We start from the raw sequence: 15,747 nt of genomic DNA on the forward strand, positions 1-15,747 counted from the left end.
TTGATGCGTTTTTGCCGTTTTTTTTTTTTTTTTTTAGACTGTAAAAAAAAAAAAAAAACGCAAAACGCAAATCGCAGCAAAAACGCTGCTCAAAAACGTGGCAAGCATGAAAAAAAAAAACCTCCAAAAACGCTCAAAAGCAACATGCATAGGTGTGAATCGAGCCTTACTCTATCCAAAATAAAAAGAGAAAGTTTTTCATATAGCAGTTCACAAATTTTACTTTTTGGTTTAAAAAAAAATGTCTGTAGAAAATGTTAGCATGTTTCTCAGAACTTGTACACTAGAGGTATAAATGACCAGCAAAGCATGACACAGCAGGACCTTCTACAATCTAGGATGTTCTTCATGTGTCTTTTTAAAAAAAATATATATAATGCTAAAATGGCATTTTAATGAAGTATTTAAAGGTTGCCAAACTTTAGGATTAGTCAATACTATAATAACATGAACCCCATTGAAAGAAGTTTGGAAAGATACAAACACGTTTTCTAAAGAGAAGTACAAATAATTATAAACCACAGGCTTCTTGTATATGACTTTTACAATTTGTATGAAAATAAAAATCTTTTTTTCATTCAGCAGATAACACCCTGCTGGTCTGGAAGGAAGGTGGGTTGTATTGTGCAAATTTAGCAATGTACTTTGCTGGATTAAGTTAAAAATCAATTAATTACAAGTGTTTCCATATGAAAGCCATTGAGATATACAATAGTTTGTTCAAACAGCTTCCCCAGTCAGTGTCCTGGAGAAGTGGCACATCTTTTTTAGCAAAAGGGTAATTATGTTGTAAAACATATATATATAAAGGTCTGCGCTCATAGCATGTCATTATCACAAACACATTTAGATCTGCCAGGCAGCTAGCCATACAATGGTAAGAATGACTAGCTTAGGGTATCCTCTTATTATATCTTTATCCATTCTGTCCCAAGGCTTCCTTTTTTCATTTTCAAAGTCTATCCGCAAATCAGAGAACGATGAGGTTTTGCTAGATACAATTGCTCTAAGAAAAGCATTACGCAATGGAGACACGACAGATAAATCTTTAGCCAATTCACCAGATCATTACTTAGCAGACGAAAGCTCAAACATGAAAGAGGAAGAGGAAAGAAGTATAAAGGTAAGTGAAACATCTTTCATTTTAAATGGGAACTATATTAGTTTTACAATCTATTAATACATAACCAGCTTCATATACATAAGCTAATAGATCTACAGTATTTATAAAAAGTTGCTCTTACACATTCTGACTGTATTCTGCTTAATACAGTAATTTCCTATGTCCACCAGCTCCATCTAGTGGCCATTATGCTGGATTTTCCCTATTAGGTATTTCTGGAAAAATACCATATTATGGCCACTAGCTTGGGCTGACAATCAGGAAACCAATATATTAAGCAAAATACGGTCAGAATGCATTAGGGCTGGGTGAATGTTTGTGGCATTATTCATGCAAATTATTTATAACTAGAACCTTTTGTGATAGCATTTTAAATCCTTGTTGATGTGTACAGCTTGTCAATTTTTATGGAAGCACGAGAAGCTAATATTTGCTCATTATATATGCAGGTTCTGCTTCCTGCTTGAAAGTGCTCCACATTGACTGCACTTCTCAGCTCCTCTTTCCGAATGCAAATCTATGGGTCTGGCCTGACCGCAATGAAAACAGGGTTTCTAAATTTATATGTCAGAGCAAGGGAATAACATATTAAGTATGGTAGGAGGAGAAAAATTAAAACAGAAATAGTAAAGAAAAAAGAAAGAGATCGCAGAAAAAAAGGAGTAGTGGTAGATTCAAAAATATAAAAGCACAAACACAAAGAAATGTAACTAAGCTAATTTTTCAAATGTGTTTTAAAGGACAGTAAAATTTGATACAGACTAAAAGTCAGCTGTTCTATAATATGATGCTCAAGTTATATTTCAATGCACAAATGCATGTTAGCATTGCAGATTTTCAGAGGTAAGAGGCACTCCTATAAGCATATTTTTCAGGAGGTGTTGGGCAGTTACTAAATTCTTCTTCCATGTTTATCATGTATGCATCCTTCTTGAAAGATGAAGCAGGAATCACATTTAGAATGGTATAAAGCAGGAGTAGGGAACCTGGGGCCCTCCAGCTGTTGCAGAACTACAAGTCCCATCATGCCTCTGGGAGTAATTGTAACTGCCAGTCTTGCAATGCCTCATGGAAAATGTAGTTCTACAACAGCTGGAGGGCCCAGGTTGCCTACCCCTAGTATAAAGGAAACCAGACTTTTAAGCCCTCACACTATAACCTGCATGTGAATTGCATAGGAACCTCATTGCATTCCTGTGCAATTCACATTTGATTCAGTATGGTGCGTTTTGAGCCAATTGATTTTGAATGAGCTCAAAAACCCAGGGAAGTGCAGGCACCTTTTTTGGTGTCACCCTCAGCGGATCGCATACACGGTGCGATTGCAGTGCGATCTCCACACCGCTGTGTTAACGTACATCTGGATCTTCCGGACACAACCAGTTAAAGAGGAAGCAAACCTTGATGGGTTTTACTTCCTCTTTATTTCCCTGCAAAGGTAGAGCATAATGGGCTACTATGCATCATTATGCGTCACTTACCTAAAACCAAAGACTGCGATGTCACTGCTGTCCCCACTAGCAGCGAGCGTCCATCTTTGCCTCTCTTCCTTCCGGGGCCGCGAACTCTGGCTCTGTGACTGGCCGGAGTCACGTGACGTCACTCCCGCACAGGGTGTACAACCACTTTAAAGCATTAGCAAAAGTAAGTAAGCTAGATAACAACTGCATATGGTAACACAACTAAAAACCAGAAAATGCTTATGGATGTTAAGAACACTGCAATTTATTAATAAAAAAAAAAAAGTACATCTATAATGTGAACGTGTAAATATAATAATGATGATTTTTACAAAGCAGAGTCCCCTACTTTGAAGGAATTGTAGGGTTGGATACAAAAGTAAACAAAGGTGAAATCAGGGAACACAATGCAGCTTCCTGGATAAGCTGGCCCAAATGTTTGAATAAAAAAATATTTTCTAGAAGCTTCTTACATATTAGGCCCCGTTCACACCTATGCGAATTAGATGCGGCTTACACCACATTCAATTCGCAGGACATTTTAAAATACCTTCATTTGAATGAGGCTGGTTCACATATGTGCGTTGCATTCACACTGTGCATTGCCCAAAAAACGTGTGCGTTTTCTGGGCATCGCGGTGCGAATTACAAGCGCAATATCTTCTTTGGGAACGCATTCCGTTGTGAACAGGCATTCTCTCTTTCTCCTCACTACCTCCCCACTCTCCCTGCTCAGCTGATCCGCAGATGGAGAGGTACCGCTGAACAGCTGCTTTTTCTCTTCGCAGAGAAAACGGAGCTGGAATTCGCACCGGACTGGTGTGAACCCGGCCTTAATGTCCTCACAGATAAGAGAAACAAATTCTCCATTTTTCCAGTTTTTATTTTATAAGATTATAAAACATAATAATTTTTATTCCTGTGTCTCATCCTATATTGTAACTTGCCCTTCTCTCTTCTTTCAGCCAGCCTGTCATAGTTTAACCACAATTCTCAAAATTCAGTTTTACTGCAATTAAACTGATGGGGAAGTTATTGCTCCTCAATGAAAAGCAGGGGAGATAAGATCTAGCAGACAATTTCTCTGCCAAAGTGATAATATATATATGATCATGCAAAGGTTGCACAATTTGCTTGAAGCTTGCCACTCGCTGGATTCAAGAGATGAATGATACTTTATACAAACCTTTTTATTAAAAAAAAAAAAATTTATATATATATATATATATATATATTCCATACATGTCTGCTCAGAAGTGGTGTGATCGTAACATCCAGTGGGTTGATGATTTGCTAGATAATGGCTCGCCCAAGTCTTCCAAGTTGTCTAACCAATACGATATTTCCCTTCTAACTCTTTTGGAACCAAGTATTTGGCCTAATTTCTTCTCTTACAGGTATACTAACTTCCTCCAACCCAGCTTTGGCCCTGCTAAATCTGGAATTTGGAAACTTTCCGCTTTCCTTTCGTTTGGTAGTTGCTCACATATTGTTAGCATCCAGATCTGTAATAACCAGAAATTGGGAAGGAAAAAAAAAAAACGATAAGGTCCCCAAATTGTCTGAGGTGGTTATGTCCATTAACCTTACTTATGAATATGAAAAACTGCTCTCACTGCATGTTGGTATATTAGGAAAGTTTGCGAGATCATGGCAACGGTGGTTATCCTGGATTAATGCCCAATTGTCTGAGCTATCCAGTCTGTCACTGTATCTATATATATATAAAATAACTTTTCCTTTTACTGTAGACATGATATACAGTATGTAGGCATTTGGTGGTCAGTCTCTGATACAATATATATTTAAAAAGGGGTAAAGTGGGAGTCCACACACAAAAAAAAAAAAAAAAGGAAGAACTATATATATATATATATATATATATATATATATATATATATATATATATATATATATATATATATATATATATATACACACACACACACACACACACACACACAATTACCAAAAGTATTGGGACACCTGCCTTTACACACACACACGCGCTTTAATGGCATCCCAGTCTTAGTCCATAGGGTTCCATATAGAGTTGGCCCACAGCTTCAACTCTTCTGCGAAGGCTGTCCACAAGGTTTAAGGGTGTGTATGGGAATGTTTGACCATTCTTCCAGAAGCACATTTGTGAGGCCAGGCACTGGCCGTCTCGGCTCAAATTCATCCCAAAGGGGTTCTATCGGGTTGAGGTCAGGACTCTGTGCAGGCCAATAAAGTTCCTCCATCCTAAACTCACTCATCCATGTCTTTATGGACCTTGCTTTGTGCACTGGTGCTCAGTCATGATGGAACAGAAAGGGGCCACCCCCAAACTGTTCCCACAAAGTTGGGAGCATGAAATTATCCAAAATGTCTTGGTATGCTGATACCTTAAGAGTTCCCTTCACTGGAACTAAGGGGTCAAGCTCAACCCCTGAAAAACAACCCCACACCATAATCCCCCCCTCCACCAAATGATTTGGACAAGTGCACAAAGCAAGGTCCATAAAGACATGGATGAGCGAGTTTGGGGTGGAGGAACTTGACTGGCCCACAGCTGGCCTGCACAGAGTCCTGACTCCAGCCCCATAGAACAACCTTTGGGTTGAATTAGAGCCGAGACTGAGCCAGGCCTTCTCGTCCAACATCAGTGCCTGACCTCACATATGTGCTTCTGGAAGAATGGTCAAATGTTTCCATAGACAGACACACTTCTAAACCTTGTGGACAGCCTCTCCAGAAGGGTTGAAGCTGTTATTGCTGGAAAGGGTGGGGCAACTCAATATTGAACCCTAGTTCATGTGCGTGTAAAGGCAGGTGTCTCAATACCTTTGACAGTGTGTGTGTTACACACATTTGGCAAGACATGTAGAAGCCGCACTGCCTTAATGTTGAGGCCCCCTTGTAAAGTATGGTCCTAACTCTTATATTTGAGGGTCACCATATTGCAGCATACAGTATATGGCAGGAGATAAATTAAGGGCAGGTACCTCATTCCAAAGCTGAACTTTAGCTTTTGTTACGGGTTCTAACACCTTCATGTCTCATATCTGGAACAGAGTCTGAGCGGTGCTCAGCTATTCGAAGAAAGATGCATTCTAGTAATGAATACACAGCTTACTCTGATTGGCTGAGTCAGAGATTGTGACATCATCAACCAGCCTCTCCGATGAAGCTTGGTATCTATTGCTAGAATACATGGTTTTCCATGAATGGCTGAGCGCCGATCAGATGTGTTATGACACAGGATGTCTTGGCTCAAATCCGACACAGTGAGGTATGTAGCCTCAGGTATATACACTTTACACTGCACATCCAGGGGCCTCCAATGTTAGTGAGGGACATTGTTCGTTTGGGCCAGCTATGTAAAGTGTAACAAAAAGCTGAAGTTCAGCTTTAAAAAAAAGGCACAGGAACACATTAGAAGTTCAGCAAAGCAATGGCAGTGGAAGACATCCAATGTGCCCTCACGCATGTATGCATACATACCCACTCTTGATGCTCCATAATTGTTAGCAAGTACACTCTGGAAAACTGAACTGCAAAATGCTCAGCGTCCACCAAAAACTTAAAGTCACTCTTGGTAAATCTGCCCTTTAACTTTAATTACCTGTAATTTTACAAAAACTGTGACCTAAAAGTGGTCCCTGAGGACCAGTCAGAGAGGTGATGTATTGAATAAAGTAAAAAGTATTAAAAATGTGTTTAAATATACTTTGAAAAACAGAATGCATTTGTTATTCCCATTACTGCAAATCTATTATACATTTTTTCCCCCCCAGAGTTTGGGTTCTCGTAACAGTTATTTCAGCCAAGATGGTCTTCCTATAAGCAGTGGAGTGAAGCAAATGGCCTTTTCACCACTTAAAAGCTCACGACATTTAGACACTGGGGATGAGAATGTTGAGTTGACGCATGAAAGAAGGGATATTGGAGAAGAGGAAAATAAATTTCCCATTGGAAGGCGAGATTTTGACAGTAAGTATTTAATAAAGCCGAAAGTCACTCTCAATGTTAACTATTTTTAAAACTTACGCTAATAGCATTACTAAATAGATAGCAAAGTATATTATATTTGGTCGTTTTGAACTTTTTTTCTTTTTACATTTTTTCCCTTACTTTGTTACCAGGCCTAGGCAAATATTGTCATACATCTCAGGAGTCTTCAGGAGGGGTTTTCTCAGCTAAGCACACCCACCTGTCTGCATGCCTGAGCTAAAAGGCAGATGGATTCCAGGAAGTAAATGCCACCATGAATCATCTGCCTTTACTCAAGATGGCCACAAAATGCTAGGCAGTGTTTATCAAAGTGATTTTCAATACAAACAAAACTGGAGCGATGGATGGGTGGGTCAGTTTGCTCTGAATATGAAAAATGAATTAAATAGGGTTTTTGGTGCTCAGATGCAGTGTAGTTGCCTAATGCTATTCACCATCTGTTAGGCTTGCTATAAAAAGGAGTCTTTTTTGTTCAACCAGGGAGTTACACAAAAAAAAAAAAAAAAGGGAAGGTGTTTTGTTTAAAGAACATGCTATTGTTTAAATGAAATGTTGCAAATGAGAAACTCACATTAGTTGTCTTTACATCGAGTACTCATTCCCCTTCATATCCAGATTGTTAGATTGGCGAGTGCTTGTAACCTCCCTGCTGTAGTTCCATGTGAACAGGAGACTCAAATGTCACTACCCAGTCCTGCCCGCACCTCAACCGCCGCTTACCTCACATTCATCTGTGTGAAGTTTAGCCCCAGCTCCGCCCACCTACCCATTGCATGAAGGGAAATATCCTTCTTTATACCCACATGGATATGAGATGCGGCAGGGCAGAAAGTCCTCCTGCCCAAGCATGGAAACAGATCTGCAGCTATGGGATGACATCACATTGGGGGGGGGGGGGGGGGGTGTGAAACAAGGATTATAAGAAAAGATAAGAACTCTTAATGTAATCCTTACCAGTGTTTTTATAGAGCCTGGGGAGAGGACCTGTATAAGCTAAAAACATGAAGAACCCCAGAGTCCTGCTTTAAGCCTTAAAATTGCATGTCTCTGAAATCACCAACAACTATGGTACCCAAAACTCCATAGGCAACTATTTAAATGCATTTCAAGGTTAGAATTATTGCTCTCACTTTGGCAGTTGTGGTGATAGCCAACATGTAGTGCAGTGTGTGCGAGAAATATATATATATATATATATATATATATATATATATATATATATATATATATATATATATATATATATATATATATATATATATACATACATACATATACATATACACACACACACACATACACACATACATACATATACACCCTATGCTGGGAAAGGTCACTTCTAAATTTTTTTCACTCTAACATAAGGAAAAACACCATCAGAGCCTCGTAAAAGACATCAAGCATTTCTACAGCCTTGTAGATCACCTTTACTTGAAGCCCTTTACTGGCTATGAAAAAAATAAAAACAAACACCAAACTAGCAGTTGCAGCAGTCATAAGCTTGCTTTAAACTCTTGAATACCAGGACATTTTTTTTTTTTTTTTTTTTTATATATAAAACATTTTACCTTGGTAGACAAGGGGTTACAACATTCAACTATTAAATAATAATGATTTTGCCCTACAGATTCTAATGGCTTAGCTTTATCTTACTATGATTAACCCATTCAAATATTCTCTCAGCTTGTAAATTAGACAAAGCTAATATGCAAATCATTTGAGAGCCAGAGACTGGCACCCACTGCATATGGTGATCTGTGCCTTAACTAAAATCAATGGCTCTCAAATGCCCCCAACCCTGAATCATTTTTAATACTTTCAAGGGAAAATCAAATGGTACTAAACCCAGGTCTTAAGGGCAGTCATTTTCCCCCACTGGTATGTAGGGGGAACTGCATAAATAAATGGAGATTATTATATACCCTGCCTGTGAGTCCAGGAAAACATACTCTGTTGGTTACAAGAGCTGAGCACCGTTGCCTTAAAGTGAAAAGCTTGTTTTTTCTAAAAAGTGTACCACAAATTTTTAATTTAGCTGCAGTGGAGTTTACTTTTATTGCACTTCGGATAAATTCAGAAGTGCAACAGTTAAAACATGTCTACCAAACAGAAGAGCACTTATCAGCTCTCCTCCTGTTGTGGACCACAAGCACCCCACAGTGTCAAAGTCCCACACAAACTCCTTCCAGACCTTTGTGACTGGAAGGGACCAGCATAGGAGCAGTCTAGCTCAACATGTCAGGAACAATTGGGTAAATTGGAGGCTCAAAACGCACAGCATAATGGAGACTCACGTGCAAAGATCAATGATTTGAAATACTTTAACTATCCCCCCCCCCTTTTAAGGTTATAACAACTGCCATTTTATAACGCCCAGCAGCAAGTAAAAAAAGTTTGCCAAGAAATCTCTATGGATAAGCTGCCTCAAGCATGTCAGATGCAGTGCCCAGAGGGCTGGCCCATGGAATTGTTCAGAGCCAGATTAAAACTGAGCTTCTATACATACCAGATAGAGAATAGGATTTTCAACACAAGAGTAAAATCCATTTCTTTGGGTACAGCACACGTTCTTTCAGGTTCATTTTTTTTGGAGCAGGTTACACACATTTTGGGTGTAACATGTTCCAGCAGTTTTTTAGCAAGCAATTAGGGAGATCATAACAAAGAGGAGAGACCTACTTACTGTACTGCATTTCAGGAAAGTTTTTACTGCAAGTCAAAAATCCTATTTTTTATTTTTATTTTTTTAAGTCGTACGTGACATAGGATCTGTTGTAATCATTATGACTACGAGGTCTAAGCAATCAAAATAAAAAAGGGGCAGACAAACACACACAAACAAGACCAAATTAAAAACAGGTCAAGAAGGGTTTAAAAGAAACCAGGGAGCAGCTTATAACACCTTGCATCCGAAGCTGGCATCAGAGGATTGAAAATCCACCTGATAGAACTTAAATGTGTTAAACAGAAGAAAAAGGTGGCAACCTTGAAAATCTGAGACAGACTCTTTATGCTGAAAATGCCTGTGAAACACTAAACTGATCTGGTAAAGTGCGTAGGGAAGAGAGAGGAACTCTATCCCTCAAACAGACTCAAATGATAACTTGCTAGATCCATTTAGCAATGGTGGAGTAAGTAGAAAGGAGATCCCTGTGAAACTACTCATAATACAAAGAGGAACCAATTGCTTAAACGGGCTGCAGCCAAAAAGGTAAAACCGACACAGCATGTACTATGTCAAGACAATGTAAAATTCCCTTTGAAGGAAGGTGTCTTGGTAAAAAGGTGGGAGGGCTAGACCTTTAGGAAACAGCCTTTGGTGGGCATCTTCAGGGATAGGGCTCCGCCATTGGCAGACCACAACCATTCACCCTGCAAAAAAAAGTGCATTTATTATTCTTCCCCCCCCCCCCCCCCCCCCAACGAGCCTGTTCATTTGGAACTACAAGCCGTTAACCACAGTGGTAGTTGTAGTTGTAGTTTGTGCATTTACAGGAAACTGAATGAATGATGTGGCCAGGTGGGTGGAGCCCTTCATGGCTGCGCAATTATGAAATAGCGACAGCTGGCGCAGGGAGAAGATCTCGGGGAGGGGGAAGAGGTTGCAGGAACATGTTGCATGTTCTACCCTGAATAAAGTTGGAACATGTAACAAAAATGTGAACTTATCTTTTAGCAAAGGTCCACCAAAAGACACTATTCAAAAATTATGCTAGCTGCAAGATGAAGGGGTCATTATAAGGGGGTGTATGTACCAGAAGCTTTTTTTGGGTCAGTGTCCAATCACCTCAAAGAGGCTACATAGAACTCATGTTTAAGACAAAAGATTCTGCATATGACCAAGCAATGGTTTTATTTTTGCACTACAAGCTTCTCTCTAGCCGCTTATAGTGTGAATGTTTAACCTCTCAAAATTACAACAAAGACTATAAAGCCAGCCATTGATGGTTCAGATCTCTGCCGGTCTGAGATTCGACCCATCTATAGGCAGGCCGATTGTACCAAAGTTGATCCATCGATCGACTTCTGTTAAACCAGATCTGATTTTAACATGCGATTATTGCCAGCGGCTATAGCTGCTGGCAGTAATCACAAAGTTCTCCCAGCATGCTGATTGTACCAAAGTCGATCAACGGAACTGATACATACCCAAAGGTCTCTTCTCAACCAAGCCCTGTGATCACTCTATTTGGATGTTCCGCATCACCCCCCCCGGTACTTCATCACTCACAATACCCCTCATGACAGAAGTGCCAAACCTCAGCTAGGTCACACTCAGACAGGGAAGACAATTTACCTCCGTACAAACACTGCCGAATTGCCAAACCCCTTCAAGAGCATGTTAGAATTATACATCACCACTACTTCGGAACCCTACTACTCTTGGACTCTTTGTCCAGACCCCACACAGACCCAGAGTTGTTGCTCTCCCAGTCCACTAGGCTGGAACGTACCCTTTCTTTACTGTACCAGATCTGGCTAAAATAATCTTATCCAGACCCTCCAGCTTTTATAGCGAAGTGGGAGAGGAAGTTGGATGGGTCCTCTGAGCATTTGGATTGGGACAAGACACTGGCATACAAAAGGTCTATTCGTTAGCCCAAGAGCGCAACTACATGATATGATACAGTTGCCCTGCGCTCTTGCATGATGAACCCAACTATCCCAGAAAGGTGTTGGAGATGCCTACATGGAACGGGCACCATGACCAATACATGGGGCACATGCCCCAAAACACTTTGGAATGAGATATAAAAAGTTGGTAGGAAACAAATTTCCAAATATGCCTCAAATCACTGTCCTCTCTATGCTCCCTGGTACTTACAAACAAATCAAGAAAAGCTTGATAAGACACTTTGACAGCTGCACAGTCTAATCACCAGATACAAGCAGAACCCTGAACCCCCTTCCCTGGCTAAAATGGGAATGCGAAGGGGATAAAATTGACCAAGTGGCACATAGAATTGCTAGGGAAACAATAAGTTGGAGTCATAAGCTCATGTGGACGGTATGGTCCCACTTTTGTTACTCATCAGACCTTGACTCCTTGGTGTCCTGAACATAGGCTTGGGTAGTTTACAGAGCCAACCTCTCTGCCGAGGAGGTTGGATAGCAGCATAACCCCCCCTCTTTTTTTAACCAGAATACGCTCCCCACCCTCCCCCTTCATTGAATTTACTGATAGTTTAATGGTATGCAACTATTGTCTAACGGCCACACCATACCATGCCTCATCTTATTATGCCCTGTTTGCCATGTGTATGAGGATTCTGTATTTGCACTCGGTCTGACTTCTGATACAGTCTTTGTGAGCCTTGTAAGAAGATGCCTGCACCTTTTTTTGTGCAGTGCGAATTGAGCCCATACAGAAACAAAATCTACTCAATTCACACTGCAAAAGAACCGCATGCGATTTGAAAAAGGAATGTGGTGCAATTCCTACCCAAATCACATGAGGTGTGCACCACATATATGTGAACCCAGCCTTAAGCCTCGTACACACAATCAGATTGTTGGCCAACAAAGCGTCAGACTTTTGTCCGAAGGGCGTGTGCCGGAAACTTGTCTTGCATACAATCTGTACACAATTGTCAGCCAACAAACGAAAGTAGTGATGTACTAAGTGGATTTTCAGCTCTTGAGCGCCACCCTTTGGGCATCGTCTGCTAATGTCGTGTTTGGTGAGCATTGATTCAGAGCATGTGCGTTTGTACTTTAAAACTTGTGTACAGACGATAGGAAAACCTGACAACAGACCGTTGTCCGCCGAAAATTTACTAGCCTGCCAACATGTGTTGGCGGAAAGTTGGACAACAATTGTCTGATGGAGCGTACCAACAATCTGTCATCACACAATTCCTTGCCGAAATTCTGAACGTGTGTACGAGGCTTAAGAGTTTAAGGCTTGCGTTGTAGACATTTATAAGCATTGTAAAGAAAATAATTTTCAGAGTAGGGCTGGTTTTAAAGTGCTTTTTACTACTTTACTAATAATGAAATACTGTGATGAAAATTATCTGGGCACAGGTTCACTTTAACTATGGATCTTCTGAAACTTGATTATCCATGAGATTTTAGAACAAAGTAAGGTGGGAAGACTGTCTACTTATTCAAATAACTACATTGTAACATTTCAGGTAACATTTGAGGAGTAGATGCTCCCCTTTGAGTGACATTTGTTTTGCTTCCAGTTTAAAAAGATGAAAATACAGGAGACCCTGATTATTTTGTTCTCTTTAGTGCTCAGGTGTATGCTTGGAAGAGTCTATAGACCATGCTGGCAGATATGAGATGAACAAGGCTATCGATGAAAGGACATCTACCACTGACACATGAATAAAATTAACGTACAGGAAAAAGTGCATTTTATGTACATTTATTAAATGTAAATAAAGTGATCAGTGCAACATAAAAAACCATGTCATTTTCTGAAAACAAACATGATAAAATGCAATAAAGAAAAAATAAATAACAAAAGCCACAAAACAACAACAAGTAACAGCTAAATGGTCATGTATATAAACCATTTCAACTATACAAAAACTACACCCGGAAAAAGCTTGTTAACTTAGCTTGTCCCACAATATGCCTGTTCTTAGCTACAGCTTTACTGCTAGCTGCCTTTGTTTTTGTTGATCCAGCAAGTTTCTTTTGTGGAGGTTCATCTTCAAGGTTGCCCTGGTTCTCATCAGTGTCCACTTGCTTTCTCTTTGAGCTCTTTTGTACTGACGGTTTATTGTGTTTTCCTTTCACATCTTTATTACCAGAGTCAATATTACCGGAACGTATGCCAAAAGTTTTCTTGCTTATATCACCTGCAGGTAAAAATGAAAGAAAAAAAAAAAAAAAAAAATTGTCCAAACTTGGCAGTAGAAATGTACTTTATTTCTTCTATAAACTAGCCATCTTCTCTGCAAGAGTGACAGGTTTCCTTAACACAAACCCCTACAACTTCCATTATACTCACCTTCATAGCCCTCCCCTGTTGTAGCTGCAGGGTATGGGTGAACATGTCACCATCTTACAGGTTACAGTGCCAGTGAAACAGAAAAATGGCAAGGGGTGGCATAAAGAACAATATAACTGGGGAAAGGAGAAGGAGGGTAGGTTGGTGAAAGTCAACAAGTAGTAATCACACCTGGCAGATCCCACATGCGTTTCTGGTCTTTAGAGACCCAAAACTTTGATTCTTCCCCTACATGCTTACACCAAGTACACACTTTTTTTCTCTTTAAGCTGCCTAGTCTGCACCTTGTCTTCTATTTGGAAACAAAGATGCTGTCTTCTGGGATGAAAATTTGGGATTTACAGAAAAAAAAAAAAAAAAAAAAAAAAAAAAAAAAAAAAAAAAAAAAAAAAAAAAAAAGGAAGAAGGGGCACACATTCGTGCACTAAAATACCCATTAGAATACAGTAGTTTGCGCATGTGTTTGAGAGATATGTAATACTGCATAAACAATACCTATTGGTTCTTCATCAAAACAAAGTACTGGAACAAATTTTGGAGCTGGATGGATGCAAGTTGGAACTTGGCTCATACTAGGAAAATCCGTCTTGGGCTGACTTGCTGAGGTCTCTTTGTAAGTGCAGGAAAACTGAGATTTTATCAAGTTCTGCTTCAGCTGAAGGGGGGGGGGGGGGGGGGGTGTTAGGAAAAAAATATATAGATCATATTATACATGAGACACACAATTTTTTTTTCTTCATAATAATTATGATATAAAACCCCAACATTACAACCACACAGCAAAAACCTACATTTTTGTGGTGCAGTAACTCATGTCAATTACTCCAAGAGGTCCCATTGCTTTCCCCATTAAAAAGGTAAACTGACAGGGGTTCTCTGAAGCCAACCAACCCAAATTATACTCAACTTTCATAGACCTGCCCGATCACGATCGTTCGAAAATAAATGAGACACCAACGTGCATGCAACAGAAAGATGTAAATGGCCACAATATGCAGCTGAGGGGACCCTTTAAAAAGCACCCTTTAAAAAGAAAAAAACGAACTGGTCTTAGGGCTGGTTCACAGAGAGGGGCATTCTTTCGCACGTGATCAAAAAATGCCAGTCACTGCATGGGCACAGAATACAAAATGTTTGTGCCTTGTTCACACGGCAACACTGCCTTCAGGTGGGTTGCATTGCACTGCAGAAAAAAAAAAAAAACAAAAAAAAAAAAAAAACAAAAACACCACACACACACACACACACACACACCACACATGGTAAAGAGTGCCTTACTTTGTAGCAATGCAAGGCACCTTCTCATCACTGGAAAGCAACAGACACGAGTCCCCCCCACTAAAACTGATCAAATAAGAATACAAGAGTGATCAAGTGAAAGCGCATCAATATTTTCCATTTAAATGCTTGATATGCAATACACTATATTACCAAAAGTATTGGGACACCTGCTTTTACACGCACATGCACTTTAAATGGCGTCTTAGTCCCTAGGGTTCAATGTTGAGTTGGCCCACTCTTTGCAGCTATAACAGCTTCAACTCTTCCGGGAAGGCTGTCCACAAGGTTTAGGAGTGTCTATGCGAATGTTTGACCATTCTTCCAGAAGCACATTTGTGAGGTCAGGCATAGATATGGACGAAATAGCCTGGCTCACAGCTTCCGCTTTAATTCAACCCAGAGGTGTTCTACCAGATTGTGGTCAGGACTCTGTGCAGGCTAGTCAAGTGCCTCCACCCCAAACTTGCTCACCCAGGTCTTTATGGACCTTGCTTTGTGCACTGGTGTGCAGTCATGTTGTAACAGGAAGGGTCCATCCCCAAACTGTTCCTACAAAGTTAAGAGCATGAAATGGTCCAAAATGTCTTGGTTTGTCGATACGTTAAGAATTCCCTTCACTGGAACCAAGGGGCCAAGCCCAACACCTGAAAAACAACCTCACACCATAATCCCCGTCCACCAAATGATTTGGACCAGTGCACAGAGCAAGGTCCATAAAGACATCGAGAGCGAGTTTGGGGTGGAGGAACTTGACTATCCTGCACAGAGTCCTAACCTCGACCCGATAGAACACTTTTGGGCTGAATTAGAGCGAAGGCTGCGAGCCAGGCCTTATCCACATCAGTGCCTGACCTCACAAATGTGCTTTTGGAAGAATGGTCAAACATTCCCATAGACACTCCTAAACATTGTGGACA

At 40.1% G+C, this 15,747-nt stretch overlaps 2 protein-coding genes across 2 annotated transcripts in view; one reads left to right on the forward strand and one right to left on the reverse strand.

The window, feature by feature from the left end:
- The first annotated feature begins 809 nt into the window (after positions 1-809).
- Positions 810-12,979, forward strand: PMCH (pro-melanin concentrating hormone). The gene is made up of 3 exons (XM_073620320.1): positions 810-1,123; positions 6,363-6,558; positions 12,823-12,979. The coding sequence occupies exons 1-3, from the start codon at positions 875-877 to the stop codon at positions 12,870-12,872; spliced, it is 495 nt and encodes a 164-aa protein (XP_073476421.1). The 5' UTR covers positions 810-874; the 3' UTR covers positions 12,873-12,979.
- PARPBP (PARP1 binding protein) overlaps positions 12,943-15,747 on the reverse strand; it is a 53,000-nt gene continuing 50,195 nt past the window's right edge. The window contains exons 10-11 of the mRNA XM_073620317.1: positions 14,045-14,204; positions 12,943-13,397 (exon numbers count right to left, since the gene is read on the reverse strand). Coding sequence (XP_073476418.1) covers positions 13,126-13,397; positions 14,045-14,204 — 432 coding nt within the window. The 3' untranslated portion in view covers positions 12,943-13,125. The remainder of the gene's footprint in view (positions 13,398-14,044; positions 14,205-15,747) is intronic.

This window comes from Aquarana catesbeiana, linkage group LG03, assembly GCF_042186555.1.
Source record: "Aquarana catesbeiana isolate 2022-GZ linkage group LG03, ASM4218655v1, whole genome shotgun sequence".
Taxonomy (NCBI): Eukaryota; Metazoa; Chordata; class Amphibia; order Anura; family Ranidae; genus Aquarana; species Aquarana catesbeiana.

Bases quoted from the DNA above. Each gene is read 5' to 3' on its own strand.
- PMCH (XM_073620320.1), top strand. From the start codon at position 875: ATGGTAAGAATGACTAGCTTAGGGTATCCTCTTATTATATCTTTATCC. The intron at 1,124-6,362 runs GTAAGTGAAACA...TTTCCCCCCCAG, and splicing joins AAGAGGAAAGAAGTATAAAG to AGTTTGGGTTCTCGTAACAG. The intron at 6,559-12,822 runs GTAAGTATTTAA...TGTTCTCTTTAG, and splicing joins TGGAAGGCGAGATTTTGACA to TGCTCAGGTGTATGCTTGGA.